General features: G+C 43.2%; 1 protein-coding gene across 1 annotated transcript in view; it reads right to left on the bottom strand.

The window, feature by feature from the left end:
• The window catches only part of CASQ2 (calsequestrin 2), an 80851-nt gene that overhangs the window by 49545 nt on the left and 5778 nt on the right, over window positions 1-25528 (bottom strand). Inside the window, exon 2 of the mRNA XM_056139151.1 lies at window positions 1623-1707. Within this exon, the coding sequence (XP_055995126.1) occupies window positions 1623-1707 (85 nt within the window). The remainder of the gene's footprint in view (window positions 1-1622; window positions 1708-25528) is intronic.

Raw genomic sequence — 25528 nt, 5'->3', positions numbered from 1 at the left:
AGGCTGAGATTGGGGAAAGGCTCGTTTAAACTGAGTAAGCCCATCCCAACCTCCACATGAGGAATATACATGGGTCTGTTCTTTTGAATATATGCTTAGTTTGAACCACTTAAAATTTCAGATTGCTAGAATACCGAAATTTTTCTTGAACTAAATTTACTATAAATTTTCTCATTAAGGTCAAAGGAAGGTCAGGGAGATAGCTCTGGGGTCAGAGGTGCATGCAAGGCATGTTCAAGGCCTGAGATGTATCACCATTGACCTGCAGTCCCTCCCTGAGAACCAGTGAGTGTGGTTCTGGTGTCCTCCAGTATTGAACTGACCAGCACAGGTTGTCAGAACAAATGCCAGACAACAGTAGAGTGTTGCTGGGAGGGACCCTGGGCACCATGAGTACTGCTTGGAAGGTGGAAGGACCCCAAAATAAATTAGATAAGTCATTATATCTAATGACTAAAACAAACCATGGGAAATGCGAAAGAAAATCAGAGTTTCTAGGGAAGTGACAGCTCTTTAGTTGCTTTTGATTAGGGAAGAGTTGAACATACTTCGCTATCCTACTGAATGGACAAAATTGCCTTGATTTGTCTCTAAGAAAAGTCGAACTTCCAAACATTCGTAACATTTCATTATCAGTTTATAGTCATGAGTCCTTCCATGTGTTCAACCCAAATATTTTCTGTCATTTAAATATTAAAAAAATAATAAAACCACCTAAAAACTAAATAAAGAGTCTGGTCATCTTGAAAATGAAAAAGAAAACCCAAAAAGTCTAGCTGTTTGTGATTTCCTAGGATAATGAAATTTAGTTGTGTGTGAAAGTTCTATCACTACTAATCTTTGTTCCCTCCCTGTGCATGCTACTCCAAATCCAATTAACCTTTCATAAAAGACCCTGTCTTATAACCTCCTGCTCTTTTTCATTGCCATTCTTCACCGGCCATGCTGAAAAAGCAGAGCTGGCAGTACACGTGTGTGGGTGTTGGAAAACCAGGGGAGTCGTCTATAGTCTCTCTCCTTGGGATTAGAGGTATAAAATTCTTGAAGTGCACATGCATTTAAGCATGACATATTGATGAAAAAGATTGCACCTTGCCCTCTGTAATTATTTAAATAATATACTTCTAAATTGCCTCTGTCCAGCTAGACCTGAATTTTAGATTTAGAAGCCCCCAGAATCTCTACATCATTACCTCTAATGCTATCTTTATTTACCATTAGTAACTGGCTTATTTAATCAAAACGTAAGGGAGTGATAGGTGATGGAAGAAGAGATTTTTTTTCTCTTTCAATATGGCAGAGAGATTGAGATGTTGACCTTTTAAGCCTGAGACCTAAAAATAAAGAATTGACTCTTCAGAATCAGTTTCTTGAGGAAGAAATACTCTTTTTTGTACTGGTACAGATATACTTGATGATTCAATGTGAAATCATTCATTAATGTGAAATATTCAAACCAATATTTATTTGTGTGAGACTCTTCCTCAGTCCAAGGCTTAGAAAAATCAAAATCATTTTTATATTTATTTAAAAATAATGCAACTAAGATGCCAAAAACAACAAAACATTTTCCCCAAAAATACATTTATATTTTACTGCTATATCTCAGAAATTACACTCACCCAATTTTTTGGCAAGCTTGGCCTCCTTCTTGGCATCCACCATCGCAAAGCCTATGTCTTTATGCTCCAGGACCTGGGCCACAAGCTAAAGGAAAAGACACTTAGAGAGTAAGCAAGTCGAGAGCAGGAAATTGGCAGAAAATGTCAGCAGACAACATTCAGACGGACCAGTCTTCTGTTACTCTGGACCAAGGAAGGCAGCTGGCTGGAGAGCTGTTTAACATCTCAGAACAGGGGTGATCCGGCAGGATGTTTAGAACCAAGGGGAGAATTTGTAAGATATATGATTTGGAAGCATATACCCACTGTCAAGTATATGACTACTGTCATAAATATTGTCCTATGCCTTCAGGGTCAATGACATTTTTTCCCTAACTTATTTAAATATACGATACGATACGATACGATATTATACAATGACGGGCTGGAGCAATAGCACAACGGTAGGGGTTTGCCTTGCTCGAAGCCAACATGGCCGACCCGAGTTCGATTCCTCCGCCCCTCTCGGAGAGCCCGGCAAGCTACCGAGAGTATCTAGCCCACACGGCAGAGCCTGGCAAGCTCCCCGCGTCGTATTCGATATGCCAAACACAGTAACAACAAAGTCTCCAATGGAGACATTACTGGGCCCGCTCGAGCAAATCGATGATCAACGGGAGGGCCTTTACCTTTACCTTTATTTAAATACCGTGGCTTACAAGTTGATCATAATATAACTGTTTCAGGCAGTCAGTGTTCCAGCACCAGTCCCACTACAAGTGTGACCTTCTGTTCAGCACTACCCCCAGTTTCCCATCCACTTCCCAAGCCTTCCTCCTTAGCAGGTACAAAATTATTTATTTTATATTTCTTGTTACACCAAAATGGTAAATAGAATTATCAAAAAATAGTTCAGTAAAAAAAATTGTGAAAATTGTCACATCTCACAATTAAAAACGTGATCTGAGGATTTACTGAGCTGCTTGTTGAGTCCTCTTTGAGTCCTCTGAGTTATTTTCATTTTCTAGCGAGCAGACTTCTATTCTACTTTCCCATCTAAGTTGTTGTGCTCTTACTGGGCTGTCAGTACTGTGGAATTGGGAGTTGTCACATGCTCCAGGAGCTACAAAACTGGGACAATTCTTTGGTATGGCATCTTTTGAGATTCAAAATGAAGCTGTGAAACTGGGCCATTTATATGGTGGAAGCTGTGGGGTATGGATAGGGCTGCTGGGGCTTCTGACAGTACAAGGGGACTGGAGGAGGGTGGGTCAATCACATTTGAATCGGGAAAGGAAAGAAGAGAAAAGTACTGGGATTCTCTGGATACCTGACAAAAGGTCTCAAGCCCTTCCCCATCACCAAATGAACCAGGCGTGAAGCAGGGATCCAAGAGGACACTAAATAGGCCAGGCGATAAAGGAGGTCAGTGTCACTAATACCAAAACAGTGTACCCAAGTCCCCCCAAAGCCCCTGGACTTGTGAAGGCGGAAAACTCATTGGGTCTACTTGTAGATTTAAGAGACTCCCTAAGATTTTCTGAAGGAAGGACAGAAAGGAAGGATAAATAGATGACTTGGTGTGGGATGGTCAGTTCCAAAAATAGTGAGGGAACTGCAGTGTCCTAGGTGGGCTGGTGGTGAAAACTGCTCTAAGAGGACATCAGTGCAGGTGGAACCCTGATGATACCCAACTCCGGACTGGTATCACATTCAGCTCCCTCACATTAACTAAAGTGAGTTGGGAGCTCCTCCATCGACTAAGCCTAATTCCTGCATTCTGACTGATGAAGGACTGATGAAGAACTCAAAATAGAAATATAGAGGGGGTCCAGGACAGAGAGTACAGGGCTTAAGGTGTTTGCCTTGCATGCAGTTGATCCTAGTCCAAACCCTGACACTGTGTGTGATTCCCTGAGCACTTCCAGGCATGATACCTGAGCACAGGACCAGGAGTAAGTCCTGAGTACTGTCTTGTGGAGCTCCAAGGTACCCAAAACAAAACAAACAAACAAAAACTAAAGGGAGTGGAAAAGCTACCAAAGAGATCATGAAATATTAACGACACTTTTCCTTAGTTAAACATTTGTTTAGTGATAACGGTTTGATAACTATTTAGAGATAATTTCTCAGAGATGTAATAAAGAATACAGAATCCCTAACACATTTTCCCCAATTTTCTCAATAGTTACTCCTTACACAACTGTAACACCATGTCACAAACCAGAAATTGGCCTCAAAATAGTCAAGCACAGAACATTTCTTCTTCCATGAGGGACCCTCATAAGCTTTTATAGTCATACCCACTTGTCAACCTGAACACCGTCACTAATCCCTGAAAACCCCAAATATGTTTTCCATTTCTATATTTTCCTCATTCTATTAAGATAACGTAAGTTTAATCAGATAGTGTATAATCTTGGGAATGGATTGTCTTCATCATTAATCATATTTTTCTAGCAATTCTTTTAGATTGATTCTTGTGTCCGTTGATTATTTCTCTTTTGGGGGGTACAACCAGCATTGCTCCAGGGCTTCTCCTGGCTCCATATCAGGGAATATTCCTGGTGGTACTTGGGGACAATGCAGTGCCAGTGATTGAACCCAGACATCCCACATGCAAAACCCATGCTCAGACCTTTCAGCTGTCTTCCTGACTCCTATCACTCCTTGTTATTGCTAAGTAGTATCTTTAAAGTTTGAACATGATTTGAACAACCATCATTTGTAGGTCATTCACCCACTAAAGCCATTTGGATGCTTCTGCTTTTTGGCATTACAAACACACATTTGCTTACAGGCTCTCATGTGAAGGATGGTCTTAGTTTCTCTAGGAGAAACTCTCAAAAGTGCAATTTTTAATTCATACTGTGATTGCATTTTAGTTTTTAAGCAGAGCAGAAATTGCTTTTTAGAGTAACTGTACCACTTTACGTTCTTACCAACAATGTGCTGATGAGTAATCCAGTTCTTCAGTATTTTTGCCAACTTTGGGTGTTGTTTTTTATTTTGCACTGTATTCATTCTAATAAATGTATAGTGACATCTTATTATGGTTTTAATTTGCAATTTCCAAACACAAATTCTGATTTTCATGTATTTATTTGATATCTGCATTTTCTCTTCCATGAATTATCTAGCCCTGACTTTTGACTAGTGTCCAAATGTATTTTTTTTCCGTTGCATTCTGACAGTTCTTTGATAACCCTCCTTGGTTAGAGATGTACAATAAACACTTTTATGAACATTTTCTTCCACTCTAAGGCTTATCTTTTCATTATCTTAACAGTGATCATAAATATTTTCATTATTTTACTTCATAGGACAAAAGTTTTTCATTTTAAGTTCAAATTATCAATTTAAAAATTATGCATTATATTTTTGATGTTGAATCAAAGACATTTGCTAGCCCTAAATACTAGAATTTTTCTCAATTTTTAATAAAAATTTTACTTTTTGCATTTAAGTCCATGATCCACTTTGAATTAAATTTTGTAAAAGATGTGAAATATATATATTTCAATTCCTTCCCACCCCATGATCCAACTACTTCATATCATTTGTTAGAAAGACCAACTCTTCCCTTGGAATTGCTTTTGTGTCTATGTCAAAAATCAGTTGACATAATTGTGATGTCTTATTTCTAGTTTCTTTATTTTGGCGCATTTGTGTCTGTCCCTCCAGTATTGAAAGTGGTTTGACTGCCAGTTAATCCTTCTTTCCCAAAATTGTTTTAGCCAGTCTTTGTTTATATTACGGTATCAGCCAGGTTAATCTTGTATATATTTACCCAAAAGATTGCTAGGATTTTGATAGGATTTGCATCAAACCTTTAAAACTGTATAGAAACTTGAAGAGAATTGACATATTTACCAGGTTCTGTCTTCCAATTCATGGAAATGGTATGCCTCTCCATTTATTTAGATCTCTGTTTCCACTGATCAGTGTTTTATCCTCCATCCAGTCTCTTTTTTTGTTATTATTGTCCTCAATGCAGTGTACTAGGAGGGGCAAACATTGCTGCAGTACTCTCATACTGGTTGCTGTATTCACATATTAGGTTTTGGTGCTTTTAAACGTGGTTCTGGTCCAATTAAATTGTTGCACAGCTGGTTCCAGTGCTCACACATTGGGCTGCACCTCTGTTATGGTCACACACTTGCTAGTGTTGTTATGGATCACACGGGCAAGTGCAGATTGGACTTAGGTGAAGGAGGTTAGTCTGGAAATCAAACTTGCAGCCTCATGCACGAAGAATGATGCTCTCCCACTGATTCACATCTCCAGGGCTTGGTACTTGTGGTTCTTAGAACAGTAATTTCATCCTTGTTCTGTTAGACTTAAATTTAATGTAAGATTAAAATGTAAGGGCTTAACTACACATTTATTTTAAATAATATGTAATGCCAGAGACTGAGCCAAGGTCAGTCACATGCAAAGCAAGCACCTTAACTGCTATCCTATCTCTCCGGCCTGTTCTTAGAGGATTTGATGTATACAAACATGTCATATGCAAATAGTAACTCTTTATTATTTCTTTTCTAATTATTATGCTTTTTATTTCCTTGTGTTTTCTTAGTTCATTGGCAAGACTTAACAATACCATGTTGATTAAGGGAGGTAAAAGTGTATGTGTTTTCTTGATCATTACACATCTGCTTTTTTCCTCTTCAAATCTATCATATAGTAATGTCACATGTGTTAGGATTTCTGTTTGCTTGGTGATTGACTCTGGGTTTATTTGACTGTTCCATTTATGCAATAAATCCCCCTAATTTCTCTTCTATGAATTGTTTCTTTTGTTTCATTTTTGTTTCTACGCCTTCCTTTATTCTATCCCTTTATATTTCTTCATCTGTTCTAATCTGTCTGGAACTGCCTTTGCCTGCTCACTCTTCTTTCCCTGATCTTGTATCCTTTCCTATTTCTTTCTCTCTAAGTATTAACTACTCCTTTCCTCTAAGACAAAGGATATTGGGCATAAGTGTTGCTATGTAGAGTTACTTAAATAATTGGGGATTGAAAGACAGATAGCATATGACATTCCCTGTTCCTTATGTGTTTTTATTTTTATTCTTGAATTTTGGATGGGACTAGATAAGCTGTAGGATGAAATATATCATCATTAATATTTATGTCATGTGTACTAAGTTCTTCCACAGTGCTTAAACAAGCCAGTCCATCTGCAAAGTCACTTGACTTTAGTTTATTGCATGCAAATATTAAACAGTTCACTTTTTATTGAGCTTTTGGTTTTAATTATAAGCTACTATGTCTTACTATCAAAACATTAACTTAAATATTCTCTTGTCTATTATTAAAAATTAATGAACATAAGATCTAATGGCTTCATGGTGTTAGCAATTTCTCTTATTTCTAGAGCATGAACCCTGAACATTGAGTGGTCCTTAAAGCTCTCTGTGCCTAAGAATAATCCCAGATGCTGGTTAAAATGGAGCTTCCTGGGCCTCAAATTTTCTAGAAAGTAGAAAATAGAATTGGGACAGGACTCAGAGAGCTACATTTTTTGTAGACCACACCACTTCACCACCATGATATTGCAGATTTCACACCATACTCTGGAAAACACTGCTAAAAATTGTTATCAGCTCACCCAAAGTGATCTGGTATAATAACTGTATGTATGTTTATATAAAACTGTGTGTATATATATATATATATATATATATATATATATATAATCAAACTGTCCTAAGTGTGACGATTAGACAGAGCCAGAGATCACGGATGGCCCAGAATTCCTGCTTAGATGGGACTGCCCACCTCCTCCGTGGCCCTACATGTACAATCCCTGCACACAACACTTCTGCCTCCCACTGAGATTAGCCTGTCCACTTGAGCTCTGTCATCACTTTCATCAGTCCAGCAAGGCACTGTCATTGACCTACCCCAAGGGTGGCCAGGACTGGCTGCAACCCAAGACAGCGCAGTCAGGTGGGAAAGGAGGTAGGCGAAGATCGCTATGGTGAAAGCCTGCAGTTTTCTGGATGGATTCTTGACATGACGTGCTCATTCCCCAGCCCTGCTCAGCAGTCTGACACCATCTGCCTCTTACAGTTGGCTCCGTCTTGCTTAAGTCTCCGAGGCCTTAAATCTCCAGCTCATATGTTCCTTTCTCCAATCCTCTGTAACTCAGCCTCACCACGCTCTCCCTGATTGCTGCATGTCTTGGCCATTTTCGACTGCAAAGCTCAGCTCCAAATTCATCTTTCACTCCAGCCTCCTTTCTGTGAATTCCAAACACCCATCACAGGGACAGTTTGTTCTGCAATTGCAAAAGTTGTAAGTCTCTTCTGTGCTATAAGTCTTTCCAAAGTCCTTCTTTTGTCCTTCTTTTGAATCATGGATATTTCTTTAGAGACCCCGAGCATACTTTGGATGATTGATAGACTTGTTCCTAAAATGCACATTCAAGGTAGTTTTGTTGAGGTAAAAGCTGATTTTCACCAATTACAGTGAGTGAGAGCTATCAAACTGAGGAAGAAAAGAGCATTTCTCTTAAATTTCTCTCCAGCATTTCTCTTAAATTTCCAGAAAACTGAAGTAGCTCTTCCCAAGATATCACTGCAATTTTCTCCTGTTGACTTATAATCTTTCTTCTACGATTTTTGTTTTGTTTTGTTTTGCTTTGTTGTTGTTTGTTGGTTTGTTGATTATCTGGCTATTTCTTGGATGATCTTGCCTACTGCTCATACTGGAGAATGGGGTTCCCATTTACTAGATGAGATTTAGAATTTGCTGATTCTTTTAACAAAAATTTTACAAAAATTCACTTTAGACACAGCAGTGAAGAGAACCAGCTGGCAGGCTCTACAACTCCTGGAGAATTCTCTGGGCCCCAGAAAGAGCCAATATCACTAGGAGGTCCCAGATGGGGTAGGTGCCATCTCCCCGCCATCCCCAGATGAATTCCCAGCGACCATGAGTTTCTACAAGCTTGGCTCTGTATGAGGGTACCAGGACTATTTTCCGAACTGCACGGCCGCTTATGTGACCATGCGGCATTTCCTAATATGCAAAGTGATCAATGAAAAGTTAATGATCTAGTGTTTGTCCCTGAAAGATAGGCTTGAATGTTGGTGAGAAAATATGAGCAAAATATAATGCCCAACCAAAATGCATCTGGACTGTGCATTTAACTACGGTGCTATGCCACCCTGGAAGGAGAAGGGTGTCTGTCCCTCCACCTGTCCCCCCTTGCGGCGGCGGCATGGTGGCCTGCATCTTTTAGAGCCTAATGAACAGCCAGGTAGGAGACTGTATTGACGAGGCACGTGGGGTCTCTTGGGATGGGGGTGGAATCATCCCTGCTCCCCACCACAACAATGCCCCAGGTTGCCACCCTCAAACGCCCCCTGTGGCTTCTGAATGACCATGATCCCAGAGGCACACAAACGAATCTCAGAACCCAGGAGCTTTTGGCAGTAATCCCTCTAGGATTATTACAAAAATATCAGAAATCCTAATTCATGTGGCCGCTATTATGGCCACACAAAATCATATGCTCTTCTTAATTAGCAATAGAAAATATATGATCTAATGATGTCTTTTTGGCAGGTCTGAATGTTGGGGAAAATTCCAAATAGTAATGTTGGGTCTTTTCTCGTAATATTGAATGTGATCAATGTAGAGAGAGAGAGAGTAAAGTGAAAATCTGCCACACTGGTTGGGGGGGGGGGGTGGGAGGAGGGGTATACTGGGATTCTTGGTGGTGGAAAATGTGCACTGGTGAAGGGACGGGTGTTTGATCATTGTATGAAGAGTTGTAGCCACGGCTGCATTTGGAGAGGTGAGTGTGTGTAACCAACCGAGACTTAAACTGAAAGGTTTTGTGACTGTTCTCACGGTGATTCAATAAATAAAAATAAATAAATAAAAAAATTAAAATCACTTTTAAAAAACTTTATTAAATAATATAAATATTTCAGTGTTTCCGGGATTGAAGTCTGGATTCTTGATTTCGTCACAAGTGCTATGACTGTTGCACAATTGGACAAGAGCAACAGTCATTTCATGATGCTGCTTTGAAAATCTTTGAAAAGGGAATGAGACAATGCATATGAGACTTGGCTGCAGGAAGTGCTCAATAACAGATTTTTTAAAAAAGTTTTACAACACCTGCTGGGATCCAGAGAGATAGTGCAGCAGATATGGTGTTTGCCTTGCATGTGACAAACCCAGGTTTGATTTATGGCATACCATTTGGTCCCTTAATCCTTGCCAGGAGTGATCCCTGAGTGCAGAATGAGGAGTAAGCCCTGAGCACTGCTGAGTGTGGCCTAATAACCAAATAAAAAGAAAATCTGGATTAGATTCTGAACCAAGGTTCAGAAACAATGAAAAACACTAAAACTTGCTCAAAACAACAAAAAGTATTTGACTCATCAAAAGGATGGTGGTTTCCAAAGTGATGGGGGATGAATGAGAAAGATGGCAACTGGAACTTGGGTGGTAAGCGAGGTGACAATACACACAAGCAGTGTGAAGCTCAGCCTCTGGGCTCCCGTATTATAAAACCAGTGACAAAGTAACTTCAGAAGGAATTGTGAGAAAGCATCCAGCCAGTAGGCGGCAAAACCCAATTCTCTGGAGTGTAAACAATAACTTCTCACTGGTGAAGTGAATGAGGAGATCAGCTCATAGGTGCTAAAGGACCAGCGCAGAGCATCGGGCTATGGACATACACAGGAGAGGGAGAAATAGAGAGTGAGGGCAGGCCCAAAGAGCCATGTGAGCTGTGAGGAGCAACGAGAGTTTGATTTCATACCCCAGGATAAAGTCTAAAATCCCTAGACGCCATCAGAGTGGTGCAATGTGTGTATCCTCACTTCCCAACACCACCCCCCTCGCCCCCCCCCCCCCCCCACCTCTCCAAATGCAGCCGTGGCTACAACTCTTCAGTTCCTGCCTAGTGCTCCCCCTGGTGTGCAGAATGGCAGCTGCTTGCAGGGCCGTCCTGTTCAATTCACACAAACACACTGAAGATGTTCTGCTCCTAAGTATGCTTTTCCCTGTATGTAAAGGCATTTCCCCTTCATCCTTGGCCAACTCCTTGGGACCTTGAAAACTGCATGCAGATGGCAGCCCCCCCCCCCCCCGCAATGCAATCCCTGGCTCTAATCAGAATTGATGCTTATTCTCTATTTGACCATAGCAACCTTAATTTTCCCTTCATACTTCTCCCCTCTCCCCCTTTCTTACAGTTTGTAAATACACAATAACTTATATCATCTCTTTTCTAGCTACAATCCATTTGCAAGCTTCACGTTTGTGTCATCTACTTTGCCCCTCATGCTATCTCTGGCACCTTGACAGTACATTTTTTTCAGTAGATCTGAATTAAAAAACCAGTTTCCTGGATATGACCTCACTTATATGTGGAATCTTAAAAACAAACAAATGGAAATAGCTCATAGAATCAAAGAATACATTGGTGATCATCAGGGGAGGGTGCAGATAAGCTTTAGGACAGTGGATTAAGGTGATAAAAAGGGTATGTTTTTGAAAGTAAGAATGCATGGAATCTTCTCATGTGCCTTTTAGCTATTCGGATTTCTTCTTTGAGAAAGTTTCTGTTCATTTTGTCGCCCCACTTTTTGATGGGGTTGGATGCTTTCTTCTTGTGGAGTTCAACCAGTACTTTGTATATCCTTGGTATCAACCCCTTGTCGGATGTGTATTCAGCGAATATCCTTTCCCATTCTGTAGACTGTCTTTGTATTTTGGTCACTGTTTCTTTGGACGTGCAGAAGCTTCTTAGCTTAAGATAGTCCTTTTGGAAAACAGTATGGATGATTCTCAAAAAATTAGAAATTGAGCTTCCATTTGACCCAGAGAGGCAATATATCCCAGAGAGGCAAAAAAGTATAGTCAAAGTGACATCTGCACTTGTTTGTTCATTGCAGCACTCTTTACAATAACTAGAATATGGAAAAGACCTGAGTGCCCGAGAACAGATGACTGGTTAAAGAAACTTTGGTACATCTACACAATGGAGTACTATGTAGCTGTTAGGAAAAATGACGTCATGAAATTTACATACAAGTGGTACTACATGGAAAATATGCTAAGTGAAATGAGTCAGAAAGAGAGGGACAGACATAGAAAGATTGCATTCATCTGGGGAACATAAAGTAACAAAATAGGAGACTAACACCCAAGAACAGCTGTGATAAATACCAGGTTGTTCACTCCATGGCTTAAAGGCCAGCCGCACACTCTAGGGGTAATGGCAGCTCAGATAGAGAAGGGAGCACCATATAAAGGGTGCTGGGAAGATCCGCCCAGGATGGGAGGTGCATGCTGAAAGTAGACTATAGATCGAACATGATTGCCACCCAATGTCTCTTCTGCAGACCGCAGCACCCAAAAGGAGAGAGAGAACAAAAGGGAGTGCCCTGCCACAGAGGCAGGGTGGGATGGGGCTGGGGGGTGGGAGGGATACTGGGATTGCTGGGGGTGGAGAATGGGCACTGGTCGTGGGATGGGTACTCGATCATTGTATAACTGAAACCCAAGCACAACAACTTGTAAGTCTACAACTGTACCTCATGGTGTTTCACTAATAATAATAATAATAAAAGAAAAGAATGCATGGAATCATCATTAATAGTACCACAATAAATATTTAAGCACTGGATGGACGAATAAAAGAGGGGGAGGACACTGCATGGAAACCAGAGGCCAACTAGACCCCAAGATAAGAGAGGGTGTCTAGGCAGAGGGTGGAAAGTAGTGGGGGCATCTCGGCAAGAACTGTGGGCTTCCCAGAGACTTGGAAAAAAATCTTGTATATAAGTGTCATGACTTTATCTTTTCTAACAGCTGCATAGTATTCCATTGTGTAGGTGTACCTCATGGTATTTCACGAAAGAAAGAAAGAAAGAAAGAAAGAAAGAAAGAAAGAAAGAAAGAAAGAAAGAAAATCTCGGAACCCAGCAGTTTTTGGCAGAACTGCATCTGGACTCCTCATTAGTTTACCATCCCCAGGACACCCCAGGTGGGAAAACGTGCCGATCCACTGCCTGTTCCCCCTGGAGGCTCAGGGTCTGCCATGTTCCAGAGGTCAATGGACAGCCAGGTAAGGGCCTGCAGTGACGAGACATGCGGGGCCTCATGGGATGGGGCAGAGCTGACCCTTTCCTCCCCTGCCCCAGCGAACCCCCGAGTCCCCACCCACGAATAGGTCCTCTGGCTACTCAACAAGCTATTTAAGCCATGATCCCAGACACTCTGAAACAAATCTCAGAACCCAGTGGCTTTTGGCAGAAATCCCTCCAGATTTAATTATTCATATTTCAGAATTCCAAAATTGCACAGCTGCACCATATGCTATTCATAATAAACAATAGAAAGCAAATTGTCTAATGTTGGCTTTTCAGCAGATCTGAGTGTTGGGGTAAAATCCCAAATAATAATGTGGGTCTCTTGTCGAAATATTGAATGTAATCAAAGGAGAGAGAGAGAGAGAGAGAGAGAGAGAGAGAGAGAGAGAGAGAGAGTAATGTGGAAATTATCTGCCATAAAGGTAGGGGCATGGCAGAGCCTGGCAAGCTCCCCGTGACGTATTCGATATGCCAAACACAGTAACAACAAAGTCTCCAATGGAGACATTACTGGGCCCGCTTGAGAACAACAACAACAACAACAACAACAACAATAATAATGGGGAAATCATCTGCCACAATAGGTATGGGTGGTATACCGGGGTTTTTGGTGGTGGAAAATATGCGCTAGTGAAGGGACGGCTATTCCATCATTGTATGACCGAAACTTAAACCCGGAAGCTTTGTAACTGCTCTCATGGTGATTCAATAAATAAATTTATTTTAAAAAAAACAACAACTGTGGGCTTGTGGGTGCAGGAGGTAGGTAGGCAGGCTGGGCTACATTAGCTGAGTATTTACTTTGGAGAGCTGAAATGAGTAGTGGGTTTAAGGCATCGGAGACAGAGTGTGTGCAAGTCTTTAATATTAAGATGGGGGTTCTAATTCAGAAGCAGCTGGAGGTGATGACAACTGTGTCTTGAACAGTTTCTCTGAAGGCACAGGCTCAGGCCAGAGCAGTGGCCAAGCATGGAGCAGTGACTTGCGAGCTGATGTTTACCCGTGGAGTCAGCTCTGGCTTTGGAGAGAGAAGAGGGGAGGCCTCAGGACATGGGAGGAAAGGCCATCCCAGGGTCTGCAGCTGGCGAACATGGTGAAGGACAGAACGGTGACGTCAGCAGGGCATGCCAGAACCAGAGGCGAGGAGCTCAGCGTGGATTCAGATGCCATGAGTTCATATGACAGAAGCCCAGCCAAGAGCTGGAGGTACCCAGCAGAGCACCGAATGGAGCTGTACCCATGAGGGTGGGTGACCCACAGGAGGGAGGGTCAGGAGAGTCAGAGGCTGGGTCTCTCCTGGGAGGCAGGGGCAAGAAGGGGAGCCTGCCCGGAGGCAGAGGGGAGCAGCAGAGACACAGGAGACTCACAGATCTGTGGGGGTGGGCCGGGGCGATAGGAGTCACAGAGAGGGGGATCTCTGGGAGGTCTCTTCTTCTAAAGCTGGAAGTCCCCAGTGATGTATGGAGAAGGCTGGGACAGACACCAGAGAACTGAGCACTCAGCATTGGAATGAGTGGTGAGGACGTGCCAGAGCAGGGGGCTGCCTTGTTGGGGCAATTTACTTGTGAAAGGCGGGGGCGGTGGTCGCCCCCAGCAGCCAGGAACTCAGAGCACAGCACATGCAATGCTCTAGCCCTCTAGGGGTGTATATGCTTCACATCCAGCCCCCTGAGATCATGACCCCACGCCAGGACAGAAGGGTAAATCCCCATGGGCACTTCTTTCCCCAGCATCTTCATGGAGAATCATTTCCTCCACAGCAAGATTGAGGAGTGTCAGCTGGAGGAGGAAAGAAGGTGGCTACTTCTCAAAGCCAAGAACCTGATCACCTAATTGAAAATGGAATCCTACTCAACTATAAGAACAGACGAGAGCAAGCCATTTGCTACTCTGTGAAGGTCTGGAGAACTTCATGCTGAGTAAAGTCAGTCAGAGGAAAGAAACAGTCACAGAACGACCTCTCTCATATGTGAGATAGAAAGAAACAGGGGCTAGAGCAGTAGTACAGCGGGTAGGGTGCTTGTCGCCTTGCTCATGGAAGACCGGAGTTCAATCCTTGGCATCCCATGTGATCCTCCAAGCCTGCCAGGGGTAATTCCTGAGTGCAGAGCTAGGAGTATGCCCTGAGCACAGTTGGATGTGGCCCCCCCCCCAAAAAAAAAGAAAAAAAAGAGACATACTGGGGAAATAACAGTGACTATCGAACCTGAGAACTGTGAGAACAGATCTGCAGAATTGAACTTACCCTTTTGGGGTGCTGGGGGTTGGGAGGACACTCTGTATTCTGTTGGAATGTTGTATGCTTGAAAGACTATTGTGAACAGCATTTAAGCACCACTGTACTTAAAATTAAAAAGTGGAATTTTTTAAAAAAGATTATAACCCATATCATTTTCCCAGGCACCGCTGTGAAAATGCCCTAGACCTTCACTCCAAGCGTGCCTCCCTGAACAGTCGTTTAAAATGCTGGGCTGCCAGCTGGCTCCTTCCAGGCATGCTGGAGCTGTTGACTCTTTCCATCCACTGTCCCTCCTGACACTGGGCACCGGCCAATCACCCACGGGTGCCCTCCCCTGGAACTGGAGCTCTGACATTTCTCCCCAGCAGTTGCCTGCACCTTCCTGTGCTCAAGGAGGCCTGGGTCCTGGATGGGGTTTGACACATGATGAGCCAGGCAGAGGGCAGGCTGGAGGGTGGAACAGCAGCTCATGAGCTCCCATAGTTCCAGAGCCTCTTGGGGCAAGAGTGGGGATCCCTTAGAGGAGAGGGAGGTTTCTGAGAGTGTTACCGGTACTTTGGGCTCCTGGTCAGTGCTGAGAAAGAGCTTGGAGGATCAGTACTTAGTGTTAAAGCCACTGCAACACATTGAGAAGCAGTAGAACAACTGCAACTAGTCAAATAGTATTTATTGGGTATAGACTACAGGCCAGAGGGACTTCAACACTTTGCATGAATTCTCTTTTATTTTTCTGTCACCGAGAATCCCTGACCTTCATGCTAAGGGGTTGAGCTCAGGGCCTGCTGCTGCCCTGGGTGCTTTCTAACCACTGTGCATCTTCCAGGCCCTTCCACACTGGGGATCGCAAACAGCATTATTGTCAGTGTCGCCTCAGCCCAGGATTCTGAACTTGCCGCTTGGCAGCACTTGGCGAGGCAGGCTACTAAGACATTGAACCATCTCTGGGACCTATGAGAATGATCTTACTGAATTCTGTAGAAATCTGCAGAAGAAGACATGGAGGCACAGGGATTTTCATCCCCTCACCCAAAGCCACAGAGGAACCAAAGAGACTGGTTGTCCCAGGACCCAACTTCTCAGCCCTTGCATGTTGCTCTCTCCATCTGGCTGTGAGTGGCCCTGTCCTAACTGTGGCTCACTGCTTATCAGCTGGAAGACTCAGAGGGCCCCAGCTTCACTGCACTTTGTTTTCTAATCTAAAATAATGAGATCTAATTCTTGAAGGAGAAATATGTTTCCAAGCTCCTGGGGACTGCCTGCCCCTCTGTAATAACTATCGGGCAAAGTCCATTTGGGTGGGGTAACTGGGCCACACACAGTAGTGCTCAGGGCTTGCTGGCTCTGTGCTCAGGAATCACTCCTGGTGGTATGGGAGACTATACATATGGGATACTAGGGATTGAGCTTGGGTCAACCTCATGCAAGGCAGACACCCTACTCACTGCATTATTGCTCTAGCCCCTTAGTTTTAATTTTTTTGTTGTTTTGGAATGTGGAAGTATTTTTTATTATATATTAAAATATTGCTGTGATGAACTTTTAAATCAATCTTTAAAAGCTTGTTTGTTTTGGAGGGTTTAAGGGCCATACATAGAGAAGCTAAGGGACTACTTCCTATCTCAGTGCTCAGAACACTTCTGGAAGTACTCAGGGGTCCATCAATGGTGCAGGGTATTCAAACTAGGGTCAGCAGAATACAAGGCCAGAACCTTATCCCCATATTGATGGACACTTAAAAAATTGGAATTGAAGACACAGGGTTGGGTCATTTTCTGTTTTCTCAGTAGTGTGCTGTGGATCAGCCCGAGGCCCGGCCTCCTCGCAAGAGCCACACTGATTATTTACTGCCACTCTGAAGCCAGGCAGTTCCACCCTTGGCTGAATCTACCTTCAGTTGGTGTAGTTGGTTGAAGAGAAAGGTGCACGGGGACTTCCACTGAGGGGGAGCCTCCAATATGCACTGTAGCTACTCCACTGTGAGATCTTTGACTTGTTCCTCAACCCCCCTGTACACATTAAGATGTAGAAAGATGGTGCAGAGCGATAGTATAGGGGGTGGGGTGCTTGCCTTGCATGAGGCCACCCCAGTTTCATCCTTAACACCCCATATAGTTCCCTGAGCACAGAGTCGGGAATTAGCTCTGAGCATTGCTTGGTGTCACTGTCACTGTCTTACCATTGTTCATCAATTTGCTCAAGTGGGCCCAGTAACGTCTCCATTATGAGACTTGTTGCTACTGTGTTTGGAATATTGAATACATCACGGGGAGCTTGCCAGGTTTTGCCATGAGGGCGAGATACTCTCCGTAGCTTGCTGGGCTCTCCGAGAGGGATGGAGGAATCAAACCTTGGCCAACCAGGTCGGTCACATGCAAGGCAAACGCACTACCTGCTGTGTGATGTAGTCCTAAAAACTAATAAAATAAGATAAAATCAGAAGGTAATTCATTAACTGTTTGAACTTTATTATAGGAAATGACTGGCTCCTACTTGTATTGAAAATTTCCACTACTGAAACATATGCTGGAAAACTAGCTTTAGGGATTCTTTTCCTTCCTTCCTTCCTTCCTTCCTTCCTTCCTTCCTTCCTTCCTTCCTTCCTTCCTTCCTTCCCTCCCTCCCTCACTCCCTCTCTCCCTCTCTTTCTTGCTTGCTTACTTGCTTGCTTGCTTGCTTGTTGCTTGTTTTCTTGCTTTCTCTCTCTCTCAGTTTGGGGCCACCCCCATAAGCCCATATGGTTCCAGGAACACTGGTTCTGAGTTCAGAGGTGCCACACAGTGCCCCAAATGCTCTCCAGTTTCTCCTATTAAGAGCTTCTTTTGTTTTCTGGTTTAGTTTGGGGCCACACCTGGCTATGTTTAGGACTTACTCCTAGCTCTGGGCTCAGGGATCACTTCCGGCAGTGCTTGGGAGATCACTTGAGATGCCAGGGATTAAACCCAGATTGGTTATGTGCAAGGCATTCTTAACTCCTGGACTGTCTCTCTCCTACTATCTCTCCCCACTGGGGATTTTAACATGTTTTCAGAAACATAAATACTGGAAGGATAGCCTGTCTTGAGCCCCAGGCTCACATTAGACTACTGACTCAACACTTTTCTTTTTGTAAAACCCTGTGACAAAGGCATGATGGTTCTTATTGTACAAAGGCAGGCACCCAGTCTGGGAAGATTAGTGACCTGCCCTCTGCCATGCTAGTGTCCTTAAATCTTGGGTGGTCCTCACCTCTGACAAGTCAGACCAGGTGGAATTTGGATCTGCCATTTCTGTGACATCTTCCCTTTTCCCTTCGAGTCTGAAGAATGCCCTAATTTCCTTCATAATTAATGGGGGTGGGCTGAGGTCAGGCTTATGAGTGTATTGAGTTAGGGACACTCTGGAGCTGTGGAAGGCTGAGAAGAGGCCAGTCTCCCACCTGCACCTCCCCCTGCCCAGCACTCAGCAGATGGTGAGGAGAGACCTGCCTGGCACAGGGTGTGGGCAGCAGGCGAAAGCTCCTGGAACAAGCTCCCCGGGCATAGGGAAGCGGCTCTGGCCCGCCCAGCAATCACTCTGCAAAATGGCTCACTGGCCTTTTTCCTGCAGGGCTGTCCAAATGGATACCACTTCTCTGCTTGAAGCCGCATCAGGTCTGTGGGAGAGGAAGATGCAGGCTTCTTGGTACCTCAAAGACACAGTCTGATGCCTCAAACACTGGTGGGGAAAGAGGAAACATTTGATGCAATAAGTCATTTAGATGCTCAGGTGAAACTGATAATTTCATAAAATTACTATATATCAGTCTCACAGATTGGTATAGTTCAAACTATAAGAGAATGTTCCCATAGCAATAGTACAGAGAGCAGGGTGCTTGCCTTGCCTGCTGCTGACCTGAGTTTGATCTGAAGCACCCTGTATGGTTCTCTAAGCCCAAATAGGAATGATTCCTGAGTGCAGAGTCAGTAGGATTCCCTGAACATTGACACCTGTGAGCCCCCAAACAAAAAGCAAACAACAAAAAGCATAAAAATCTATACAATAATAAAGCTGTTGACTTTTTTTTTTAAAAAAAAGCAATGTTGGGAATCAAATGCAGATTTCATTCATGCATAGCATGTCCTTTACCACTGAGCCCCATCATTGGACCTAAAACCATTTGCGTGGCGGACCACTTTTGGCAGTGCTGGAGGCTCTGGATTCATACCCAGTGGTTCTGAAGATCAAAAGTAGCACCTTGCTTGGGGCCAAGCATACAGTCCACCACCACCTGAGACACATGCCTAGTCCCAGAGACACTGCTTTTACAGACTGGCACATGAGTTTGAAATTGACTATACTCCTGACTTTTTGTTTTACTTCTTTACTAGTTCTTAGAATAGTTTTCTTGATTCTTTTTGAGGGGAGTTGATTTGGATCACTTAGCAATGCTCAGGGATTCCTTCTGGCTATGCATTCAGTAATTATTACTGGTGGGACCCAAGGGACCATATGAGGTGCCGGGGATCAAACCTTGGTTAGTCTGTGTGCACCGCAAGCCTCATACTCACAGTAGTATCTCTCTGGCCCTAGTTTTCTAATTCTTGCTTTCATAATAGCCTATGTCTCCTCTTAAAAATTTATAGTTTGGAACCATGAAGATGTCTCAAAGGGCTGGAGCACAGGCTCTGCATGCAGGAGGGCTGGGTTCGATCCTCACAGTCCAGCACCTCACAGTCCCATGAGCAGTATCACAAGCAACTCTGGTACCAAGTCAGGGGTTTCCTCCAGCACCACTGGATAAGGTTCTCCCCAAGTTTGTGGCTTTAGGAAGAGGTCTTCTTTAGGGCTACAATAACAACACATATAATTTGGAATTGAGAATTACTGAGGGTTTGGAAGGCAAGAACAGCAAGAGAAGGTTCCAAGGGTCTCCAAATTTCTAAATCAACAGTATATTTGCCAGTTTGTGAAATTTCTATTTCCCTATTAATTCTGGAAGAAAGAATTTAATGATAATCAGCTCCGTCCATGATCTTACAATAGTAGCTTTCTTCCCCCCCCCCCCTTTTTCTTTTTTTCTTTTTGGGTCACACCCGGCAATGCTTAGGGGTTACTCCTGGCTCTGCACTCAGGGATTACTCCTGGAAGTGCTCAGGAGACCATATGGGATGCTGGGAATCAAACCCGGGTCGACCACGTGCAAGGCAAACGCCCTACTCGCTGTGCTGTCACTCCAGTCCCACAATAGTAGCTTTTGCTCACAGCACCGCACTCCTTCCTGAGAATGAGTTATTTGGCCAGCAGAGGCTTACCAAATAGCTTGGCAGCACTTGAACTCCACAGAGGACCGCAGTGGAAGATGAGCCTGGTTGGATGTCAACTGAGAGAGAGCTGGCTCCAAGGAGGGATTCACTTTCAAAGCCAAACCCGAGCCAGCCTGACTTCAGCTGAGGTTTCAGACCAAAGCAGGTGCAAGTGTGGAGAATGCCATCTTTGGGCAGCTAGCAGTTGGGAGAAATACCTGGGCCCTGCGTCTGCTGCTATTCTTTGCCCATCTTCCCCCCACTCCATCGGCAGATTTACTCGACTCCAGCAGCTTCATTTTGCTTCCTCTCTCAGAGTTTAGAAATGCAGCCACTGGGGCATTTGCCAGTGCTAAACAGGTTTGAAGGCTGCATCAGCCTTGTTGAGCCCAGTGATGTCTGAACTCTGTGTGTGTATGTGTGTATGAGTTTCATGGTTTTAAAAGATTACTTTTGGGAGCTGGAGCGATAGCACAGCGGGTAGGGCACTTGCCTTGCATGCGGCCGACCTGGGTTCGATTCCCAGCATACCATATGGTCCCCCAGGCACCACCAGGAGTAATTCCTGAGTCCAGAGCCAGGAGTAACCCCTATACATAGCCGGGTGTGAGCCCCCCCCCAAAAAAAGATTAGTTTTATTCACATTTAAGCAGGATTAAGCAACGGCGACAAACTGTTTTCTGAATTTAACAGATTCAACCTCAAGTTTTTGCCAATTCTACTAAGTTCTTATTTTTTTTATTTTAAGAAAAGAAATTAAGTAGAAAGGTGTTATCATACTTGTAACATACTTATGATTCCTTGACTATCCTTTCTCTTTCCAAAATCCATACATTCATCCTGTCTTCCATCCATCTATCTGATGCACCAGGCAGTGTTTATATCAAATACAAAATAAAATCTATACATTAGTCCCTTTACACCATGGGTCATTTTGATTCAACACATACTACAATCTAAGGTGAAATGTTGTTTAGGTATGGGTGAAAATTCCAAGATACAAAGACACTTTTCCCTTTGTGAGTTGGCTTTACTTACAAATACAAAGCAGTCACATTCCTTGGTCTTGTGGAAAGGAATTGGGCCTTGTCATCAATAGATATGAGTTCAAGTCCTACTTACTGCTTTGCTCTTTTAAATGTTGTGATCTTCTACATTGCTTTTTAGGATATTTTCTTCATATGTAAAACTATGTTGTAAGAATTCAGTAAAAGAACATCTGTAAAGAACTAGTTCTGAATATGGGAAATGGTAAGTTCATAGTAAGTACCATTATCTCTTTTGTTATTCAATAGTCATTTAACGAATACTATTGAATGCCAGTGACAGACACTATCTATCCAGGAGAGAACGGCAATAACAAAAGCAAAGTCTTTGCCTATATATGACTTTACATTCTGGATGGGGGTTGGACAACATTTACCATTATCAGCCAAGGGTGTTGGAGAAAATTCACTCTCATTGTCACTGTCCTCCTGTTGTTCATTGATTTGCTCGAGCAGGCCCAGTAACATTTCCATTGTGACAATTGTTACTGTGTTTGGCATATCGAACACGTCACGGGTAGCTTGCCAGGCCTTGCCATGCTGACGAGATACTCTCAGTAGCTTGCCGGGCTCTCCGAGAGGGGCAGAGGAATCGAACTTGTATAGGCCATGTTGGCCACTTGCAAGGCAAACACCACTGTGCTATCGCTCCAGTCCTGGAGAAAATTAAAGTAGGCTAAAGGGAATGAAAGGAGTGCATGTATGGTTTATATATGTGCATAGAAAGATAACTTCTTTGATAGATATCATACAGGACATCCTAAAATGATGTGACCAAATCCAAAGAGAGTACAAAAGTGTGGTGCTTGCCTTGTCCTGGTTTGAATTCCCAGCACTGCCTATGGTACCACCAAGCACCGACAGAAGTAATCCCTGAGCACAGAAGCAAGAGTAAACCCTGAGCACTGTCAGGTGTGGTCCACAAAAGAAAGTTGCCCAAATATCTCTTAGATATCAAGGACTATGCCACACAATTTCATTTTGTAATTGAGCAGTGCATGAATATCTGAGGTCTACATGAAAGAACATATATTTCTACTTGGGTGTTTACAAGAGTTAATTCTACACTGAACAACACTCACCAACTTGCTCTAAGAAACTTTCCCATAGTTTCCCAATAAGTATATTCACATCTGGGAATACCCCTCACCACCATATCCATTTACCTCCACAGGTCTCAAATTTGTCATTTCCTGTGGGAAAAGGGCCATGTGATACAGCCACTGAATGAAGGGTTCTCCTCTTTTTTAAGACAAAGCCTGGATTCCAACCAAAGATAACATCCACCTTTGATGTGGCCTTAGAACCACCTCCCCCACCTCTCACTGAAGACCTAAGACCTTTTATCCACTCAGGTAGTCATGTAAGTCTTTCCACAGGCTCACATTAGCTGCCTCCTAAGGAAATCTAAATGATAAACCACCCACTGTGTGATGAAGGGTCAGTGAGGGAATGCAGGGAAAATTGGCAAAGACTCAAAGCCAACACACACTCCAAGAAGCATTGTAATATTCCAAGGGAAGCCCCTCTATCTCTAGATCAGTGGCATGTATACAGGTTATTGTCATTCAGAACAGTTAACAAAGCACCGGGCAAGGAGACATGACAACATTCTGGTCATCTGGGAAAGCTCTCCAGCCCCAGAAATTGAAACAGTGCTCTGATGGCTTTAATGTGCCTCTGAATAACCTGGGAAGACTGTTTAAACAGAAACAACTGGTGCCGTTGCTGCTTTGGGGTCTAAGTTTTTGTTGTAATGCACAAACTTGCCTACGTATTGCAATCACACAGGAAGTGCTTTTATTTGTGGATCCTGGCTCTGTGGGCAGGGATTGAGACTCAGGCATCATGTATTTTGGAAAAAAAAATCCCTTAGGTGACTCTAATATGCTGCCACAGCTGGCCAAGAACATGTGCTCGAGTTCAGTGGCACATGAAAGAAATTAGCATTGGGCAAGGACTGGCTGTGTTTCAGGCCCTCCGTCAGATATAACGGAGATATAACAGCAGTCAGATATAACAGCAGTCTCCTCAATATAACCACCCATGACACATGCACACATTTGTAAAATGTTATAAGCAGTTTTTATTTGGCTGCTTTCTTTGAATTCCCTAATTCAAGGAGGTAGAAACCACCTTCTTGATTTTATAGATGAGTAAAATGAGGTGTCTGTTCATTTACTTCCCATGATCAAATTGAGAGTAAATAGATGTTCAGCCACCAAGTAAAGGGTGCTAAGAGGACCCGCTCGGGATGGGAGATGCGGGCTGAACGTAGACTATAGACCAAACATGAGGACCCATTAATACCTCTATTTCAACCACAACACCCTAAAGAAGAGAGAGAGCAAAAGGGAATGTTCTGTCACAGAGGCAGGGTGGGGTGGAGGGGATGGGGTGTGGGTGGTGGGAGGGATGCTGGGACCATGGGTGGAAAATGGGCACTGGTGGAGGGATGGGTACTCGATCATTGTATGACTGAAATGCAAGCATGAAAGTTTGTAAGTCTGTAACTGTACCCCACGGTGATTCACTAATTAAAAAAAATAGACGTCCAGGGCGCTGAGGTCCAGGTGTGGACTGACAACTTCCTTTATAATTGTGTTGCCACTGTAATGGAAGTGAGGGAAAGCTTAGGAAAACAGTTCATGGGATTACAAAAATGTAAATGGAAAATAATTACGTGAAAAATTTCATGAATTGCTAGAAGTCAGAGCTTGTTCTTTAAAACAACCATGAAACTCTAAATAAGTAAAGATTTTTCAATACTCTGAAAATAGCATTAGCATCCAAAAATAGGAAAATGATTTTTAAAATATGTTTGGTCATACTATGAGAAATTATGAGGATATTAATACAATGTTTAAAAAGGATTTAATTTTTTTCATTTGTTTTGATCTGGGCTAGAACGACAGCACAGAGGGTACAGCATTTGCCTTGCATGCAGCCGACCCAGGTTCGATTTCTCCATCTCTCTCGAAGAGCCCAGCAAGCTACCGAGAATATCCCACCTGCACAGCAGAGCCTGACAAGCTCCCTGGGGCATATTTGATATGCTAAAAACAGTAACAACAATGGGGCTGGAGCAATAGCACAGCGGGTAGGACGTTTGCCTTGCACGCAGCCAACATGGCAGACCCAGGTTTGATTCCCAGCATGCCATATGGTCCCCTGAGCACCGCCAGGAGTAATTCCTGAGTGCATGAGCCAGGAGTAACCCCTGAGCATTGCTGGGTGTCACCCAAAAAGAAAAAAAAACAGTAACAACAAGTCTCACGATGGAGACGTTACTGGTGCCCGCTTGAGCAAATCAACGAACAGTGGGAGGACAGTGCTACAGTGCTTGTATTTTAGCCACACTCGGGAATGCTTAGGGATTACTCCTGGCTCTGTGCTCAGGAATTTCTTTTGATGGTGCTTAGGGGACTATATGGGGTGCCAGGAATCAAACCTGGGTTGACCTTGTGCAAGAGAAGTACTCTACCCACTGTGCTATCACTCCTGCCCCCCATGGATTTAAAATTATTTACTGACAAAGACACAGTGAAGGAGAACGGCAAGAACCCAAACTATATGAATGGGATCATCCCAATTGCAAAACATATGTTTATACAAAGAGAAACTAAGAAAGTCTATCTGAACTAGAACCAGGTTTATTTCTGGTGGTTGTTTTATTGCCTTCCTTCTCCCTTACCACATACTTCTGAATGAGTACATGATCCTTAGTAGTGAAGAGCTCTCGGTGAGTAACAAAAACACATATGAATGAAATAAGAGAGCTAGAACAATCCCAGTGGTTCTTACCCTTTTTAAGACCTTGGACATGAGAAGACAGGAGAAGTCTTTCTCAAACCACTAGGGAAGATGTAAAGAGCATAATTTATAAAATGATTTTGTGGATTTACTTTAAAATAAGCTGTTTCAAAATGAAAACTTTAGGCATACTATGAGTTAACTGGTGGTCACTTTCTTAGACATGCAGAGAATGTGTGCAGATCAATACAGGTACAGAGGATCACCAGTTGAAAACCACTGGCCTAGGCAGTTCTCAAGGTTCTTGTGAGCAAGGAGAGAGATTTAATTCACCTATTTCATAAGCTTCACAGGACATGTGCATGGAGCTGTGCTCCCTCCACCCACCCTAAGACCCTCCAAACCTAGTGGACTCAGGCCGTTATTGGGAAGCCACCTGGCTGTGATCCTCCTGCTGTCATTTTATTTGTTTCCATGTTCATTTTACTTCTCACCTTTCCTT

Source organism: Sorex fumeus, unplaced genomic scaffold (genome assembly GCF_029834395.1).
Source record: "Sorex fumeus unplaced genomic scaffold, SorFum_2.1 ptg000131l, whole genome shotgun sequence".
NCBI classification, from domain to species: Eukaryota; Metazoa; Chordata; class Mammalia; order Eulipotyphla; family Soricidae; genus Sorex; species Sorex fumeus.
The sequence above is the reverse complement of the archived record's forward strand: the minus strand, read 5'-3'. Positions and strand labels throughout refer to the sequence as shown.